Consider the following 6,049-nt stretch of genomic DNA (forward strand, 5'->3'; position numbering starts at 1 on the left):
ATACGCTGCATGTTTGTGAAGGTTGCAAATTAGTATTTTTAGGTTCATCTTGTTCATCCTTATTTCATTAATGTGCCTACAGCAGCTGCAGCCATTTGGCTACTGAAGATGTACTTTGATATCCACCAGTTCGACCTAAAAGAACATCTCTGCCACAAACTCTGCTCCAACTAAATGTTCAGTTAACAACATTAGGAAGGTGATAGTTCTACTTCATGCTTTTTATTCAGGTGGCAGCGGGTAATGGTGTGCTTGGCTGTTCTTTAGTAATGTAAATAGGAATGATAATGATGCCAGATGCACTAGAGAACCAAATAAAGTGTCCCATAAAAGCAGTGAAGAAGACAAATGCCAGCAGCTAAACAATGAATGTAAATTTGTCTTAAAACATCAGTTAGTGTTTAAAAATTATTTGAGTTTATTTCAACGTGCATTTTCCATTGAAGGAATACGTTTTTGGTCTGCTAGCTGATTGTGAATGATCTGGTGGTCGGGAAGGTGTCGGAAAATCTGACACATGCTAACTAGCATTCTTTGTCCTGTATGAATCATGCAAATCCTGAACTCTTCACCTGTATTGTAGAGTTTCACACAAAATAGTGTGTATTTGGGAAAAAGGCGTCAACCAGCCTGCTGCTTTCTAGAAAAACTGGTGTTTCATTTGTTGTGAGTCTGACTGAAAGTAATCACAGAACTTAGCTATCACTTTACTAACTCTGCATATTCATCTGTGTAGTCTGAATGTAAAGTTTGATGAACATGGTCGTCCTTGAGATGGTGTTTAAGCCACGCTCTGCTCCCCACATGCTCAGTAAAAATTAATACAAGCTACATGCAAACAATCTGGCATGTGTGAATGAACATGTAAGCTAATAGAGTTAGCAAAATGGCCACTCCCAGTTGCTAATTTCAGATTACTCTTTCATCAGACAAGAAAAATATTTCAAGCAGCTTGTGAAAACCTCATCTCCAGCAAAGAATAAACTGCTGGCACACCGTATTATGTGACGGAAATGGAGAGTAATGCAAGGTTAGCATGACCCATAGAGACACCATTCATCTTCAAGTAAATGTTTTCAACATGTTTGTTGTATTCAATTCTCCATTTTGGTGTAAAACATAGCTTATGATATTACAAAAAACAGGGCACCTTAAATGTTTGCGGACCAAGCTAATTAGGACTTTCTCATTTACCATGTCTTCAGTCATTATGAGCTGCACCAGATGTACACTGGAGTTAAAAGGCTACACTGAATTTCTTTCTCAAAATGCACAGCTTTGTGTTTCAATGACCTCATTTGCTTACTCTTGCTGTAAAACATGAATGCACTGGTTGTCTTTTCAGTCTGCTGCGACTTTTGTCCAAAAGAAATCCTTGTGAACATTTGCACCTGTGCTAACAGCTAATCAGATTTGACTCAGCAGAATAAACTCTGTCAGACCTGCCTGCAGTTTAATTCATGGTATACGAACACAGTACAGAAGGTTTGGATAATACCGATGTCTGTGTAGGTTCTCATTCATCCAGGTCATGGTTATCCAAAGTAGTTTAAATCAATTCACTGGACTTTAAGAAAGTTCCTTGAAGATGTTTCACCTCTCATCCAAGAGGCTTCATCAGTTCTGGTGGTGGGTTTAACTGCATACACCAGGTTGCTCTTCTGGCTGTGTGGTGTGGGGTGTTTTGGGTGGACCAGTCTTTTCCTGAGGGTGTTATTTGACTTAAAAAGAAGGGGATCTGGTGTTTGTTGAAAATTCTCCTCAGTTTTTCAGACACCCCAGACACATATGGGATCACTATATTGTTGCGCCTGCTCTCCTTCTCTTCCGTCTTCACTGGGTTGTTCTCCATTCTGGATCTTGTGTGAGCCTTCACAAAAGTCCAGTCAGGGTATCCACAAGTTTTCAGTGCCCCTGAAAGAAGCCATCCATGTCAAAATAGAGAAGCCATCTCTGACTGTAATATGACTGTGTGGGGCCTTACATTGTGTCCAACACCAAAGACTAACAAGTAGAGAAGTAGAGAAGCCATCTCTGAACTGAGATGCTGTACATCTACATCGACAGCAGATGTAGAACCCGGTTGCACCACTAGATGGAGCCTTTTACTGTTTTACAGTGCAGTATGTACCCTCTGTGGCCACACGTTCTCCCAGAAGGACAACTTCAACATGCATCTGCGGATACACAGTGGGGAGGGGCCTTACCAGTGTCACCTCTGTGGGAAAACTGCTGCAGTATCAGCAGCCCCAGTGGCCTAATGGACAAGGCACTGGCCTCCTAAGCCAGGGATTGTGGGTTCGAGTCCCATCTGAGGTGTGTTTGCAGCAGAGTGGCGCAGCGGAAGCGTGCTGGGCCCATAACCCAGAGGTCGATGGATCGAAACCGTCCTCTGCTACAACAGTGCCCCACCCGCGACAAATCCTTTACAAGCAAATACTACCTGAAAGTCCACAACAGGTTCCTCCATTTCTACTCATAACTGCTGCTGAAAAAAACGCCCATTGATGTGTCTTTCCTGCAGGAGAGAGGCCCTTTGGCTACCTCAGATGTGGGAAGAGGTACTTCAGGAAGGAGAATCCTTTAATACATGAGATGAAAGATTGTGCAAGAATGCAGGTCAGTGAGGCGAAAAAAACATACTTCAGACTGGGATGTCCTGATCAAGTCTTTTTGGCACCCAGCCTGAATCATTTAACATTTACTATCTGCTGAGTCCAAAACCGATAAACACATAAGTACATGAAAGTCATTGTTTATTGTAAATCCATTGTTTATGCTTGACAACTGAAAATCTCTGCTGTGCATTCAGAGAAAAAGTCATTCCGAACCGACCATGCGTTGCACAGCAGATGTAGAACCCGGTTGCACCACTAGATGGAGCCTTTTACTGTTTTACAGTGCAGTATGTACCCTCTGTGGCCACACGTTCTCCCAGAAGGACAACTTCAACATGCATCTGCGGATACACAGTGGGGAGGGGCCTTACCAGTGTCACCTCTGTGGGAAAACTGCTGCAGTTTCAGCAGCCCCAGTGGCCTAATGGATAAGGCACTGGCCTCCTAAGCCAGGGATTGTGGGTTCGAGTCCCATCTGGGGTGTGTTTGCAGCAGAGTGGCGCAGCGGAAGCGTGCTGGGCCCATAACCCAGAGGTCGATGGATCGAAACCATCCTCTGCTACAATAGCTTTCCTTTTATCTTCAACAAAAAACACATTTATGACTTCCTCTCTCACTTCATGCAGAAAAACTCTCGTATATTTAATGAAGCCATGCAAAATGGAACTAACATGCAATCTCCTCTGCAGCCCCTTCAAGTACACAGGGCTCTCACCAATACCAAAAGTTTGCTCAGAAGAAAAGGTTTTGTCATAGAGGATGGTTTCGAAGGAGTTTTTCCTTGCCACTGTCATCTGAGGGCTTGCTCTGGGGGTTTCAGGCCATATGGATTTGTAAAGCATCTTGAGACATTTTAATTGTAATTGGTGCTATATAAATAAAACTAAATTGAACTGAATTGAATTGAGTATCAGCCATTATGCATCAACACAACTGAAATTTCAGCATACTTTGACATTAATTTTCTCTAAAATTTTATATTAAAATCAGGTGATATTCTTTATGATGGGAGCCAGGATGACCCCTGACAAGGCCACAGTGAGAGATCTTTGTCACCATCTCAGAATTTGGAGATATGGACAGTCAAAATCAGCAATTATGGACATTGGCGATTGAAATTGCAGCATACTCCAACATTAATTTTCTCTAAAATTTTACAGTAAAATCAGGTGACATTGTTCATGGTGGTAGCCAGGATGACCCCTGACAAGGCCACAGTGAGAGATCTTTGTCACCGCCTAAGGATTTCCAGATATGGACAGCCAAATCAGCAAATATGGACATTGGCGATTGAAATTGCAGCATATTTTGACATTAATTTTCTCTAAAATTTTTACAGTAAAATCAGGTGATATTGTGCATGGTGATAGCTGGGATGACCCCTGACAAAGCCACAGTGAGAGAACTTTGTCACCGCCTCAGGATTTGGAGATATGGACAGTCGGAATCAGCCATTATGGACATAGGCGATTGAAATTGCAGCATACTCCAACATTAATTTTCTCTAAAATTTTACAGTAAAATCAGGTGACATTGTACATGGTGGTAGCCAGGATGACCCCTGACAAGGCCACAATGAGAGATCTTTGTCACCGCCTAAGGATTTGGAGATATTGAAAGTCAAAATCTGAATAACAGCATGTATTTGCAGCGGACGTCTCTCAGCCTGGCTGTTCAGCGCCTGTGATAACATTATCGTATCACGCGCAACCTCCAGAGTGTGGGTGGCCAGTGTTGCCAACTTAGCGACTTTCTCGATAAATCTAGCAACTTTTCAAAGTGTCCTAGTGACTGTTTTTGTCAAAAGCGACTAGCGACAAATCAAGCAACTTTTTCTGCTGTTTTGGAGACTCTGACAGGAAAACTCGGATCATTCTGCAGTTACTGTCCTCAACAAGCAGCAGGTGCTGCTGTGAGCTCCTTCCCTGTCCCAAAGCGCAGGTTGTCAGTCCAGGTTGTCTCGTTCAAAAAAATATTTTGGGTGTTTTCTACTCACTCTTTGGTCTCTTCTACAACATTATTCCTCTCTCCTACAAGGTTGATTACAATTACATGCAAACTGGGAAATATGCAAATTAGGCAATGACGTCATTTAGCGACTTCTAGTGACTTTTAGGACAGCCAATAGCGACTTTCCTTACTGAGGAGTTGGCAACACTGTGGGCGGCTCACTTGACTGCAGTGCTACCAGGAATGATGCATTTAGCGCCGACACATTTGTTGAAGTAGTGGCATTCTGTAATTGTTTGTCCTTCATGTTCCCGTTTTTTCTTTCAAAATATTCTCGGGGATTTTCTTTCAATGCTGGGTGTTTTGTCTCCATGTGGCAGCGCAGTTTTGATGGTTTCATGGCTTCATTAGCAAGTCTGTCACCGCATATTACACAGAGTGGGTGTGTGGCTTGTGAATCACCTGTTGCAATGAACCCGTAACTCAGGTAGAAATCTTGGTATTTTCTTTTAAATGCAGCTTTCTTTTTGCAGGCAGTCTGTGACCCTTCTGCTGTCTCATCATTGTCCCGTTTACCCTTTCCAAAGAAACTCTCCAGTGAACTCTGTTTCTGGCTCATTTTGCAAGGGCTAGCTTGATGCAGGATAAATACACGTCAAGGAGTCAAGCGCGGAATTTAGGTGAGGGCGGAAGTGGTTGTCTTTCAAAATATGACACCCAGAAGCAAAAACATATTTTTATATATAATAATCACGATTATTCATTCTTTGCGGCCCGGTCCAAAACGATCCACGGACTGGTACCGGTCTGGAGCCCGGTGGTTGGGGACCCTTGCACTAGAGAACCAAATAAAGTGTCCCATAAAAGCAGTGAAGAAAACAACCGCCAGCAGCTAAACAATGAGTGTAAATTTGTCTTAAAACACCAGCTAGTGTTTACGAATAATTTGGATTTATTTCAACGTGCATTTTCCATTGAAGGAATACATTTTTGGTTTGCTTGTTGATTGTGAATGATCTGGTGGTCAGGAGGTGTCAGAAAATCTGAAACATGGTAACTAGCATTCTTTGTCCTGTATGAGTCGTGCTAGTGTGTATTGGGAGAAAAGGTGCCAACCTCCCTGCTGCTTTCTAGAAAAACTGGTGTTTCATTTGTTGTGAGTCTGACTGAAAGTAATCACAGAACTTAGCTATCACTTTACCAACTCTGCATATTCATCTGTGTAGTCTGGACGTAAAGTTTGATGAACATGGTCGTCCTTGAGATGGTGTTTAAGCCACGCTCTGCTCCCCACATGCTCAGTAAAAGTTAATACAAGCTGCATGCAAACAATCTGGCATGTGTGAATGAACATGTAGGCTAATAGAGTTAACAAAATGGCCACTCCCAGTTGCTAATTTCAGATTACTCTTTCATCAGACAAGAAAAATATTTCAAGCAGCTTGTGGAAACCTCATCTCCAGCAAAGAATAAACTGCTGG

The 6,049-nt window shown here is 42.5% G+C and overlaps 2 protein-coding genes and 4 non-coding genes across 6 annotated transcripts in view; 5 read left to right on the top strand and 1 right to left on the bottom strand.

Annotated features, from left to right (window-relative positions):
* zbtb48 (zinc finger and BTB domain containing 48) overlaps positions 1-1,446 on the top strand; it is an 11,224-nt gene extending 9,778 nt beyond the window's left edge. The window contains 1 exon segment of the mRNA XM_051949905.1: positions 1-1,446. This exon segment is cut by the window's left edge and continues 497 nt beyond it. The gene's annotated coding sequence lies outside the window, so the exon portion shown is untranslated.
* An 800-nt stretch (positions 1,447-2,246) lies between these two features.
* trnar-ccu (transfer RNA arginine (anticodon CCU)) lies at positions 2,247-2,319 on the top strand. Its single transcript has one exon. It is a non-coding gene; the product is annotated as a tRNA-Arg (tRNA).
* A 7-nt stretch (positions 2,320-2,326) lies between these two features.
* Positions 2,327-2,398, top strand: trnam-cau (transfer RNA methionine (anticodon CAU)). Its single transcript has one exon. It is a non-coding gene; the product is annotated as a tRNA-Met (tRNA).
* A 341-nt stretch (positions 2,399-2,739) lies between these two features.
* The window catches only part of c1qtnf12 (C1q and TNF related 12), a 208,054-nt gene continuing 204,744 nt past the window's right edge, over positions 2,740-6,049 (bottom strand). Inside the window, exon 7 of the mRNA XM_051949907.1 lies at positions 2,740-5,170. Coding sequence (XP_051805867.1) covers positions 4,756-5,170 — 415 coding nt within the window. The 3' untranslated portion in view covers positions 2,740-4,755. The remainder of the gene's footprint in view (positions 5,171-6,049) is intronic.
* Positions 3,029-3,101, top strand: trnar-ccu (transfer RNA arginine (anticodon CCU)). Its single transcript has one exon. It is a non-coding gene; the product is annotated as a tRNA-Arg (tRNA).
* trnam-cau (transfer RNA methionine (anticodon CAU)) lies at positions 3,109-3,180 on the top strand. The gene has a single exon. It is a non-coding gene; the product is annotated as a tRNA-Met (tRNA).

The sequence above is a fragment of the Acanthochromis polyacanthus genome, chromosome 6 (genome assembly GCF_021347895.1).
Source record: "Acanthochromis polyacanthus isolate Apoly-LR-REF ecotype Palm Island chromosome 6, KAUST_Apoly_ChrSc, whole genome shotgun sequence".
In the NCBI taxonomy this organism is placed as follows: domain Eukaryota; kingdom Metazoa; phylum Chordata; class Actinopteri; family Pomacentridae; genus Acanthochromis; species Acanthochromis polyacanthus.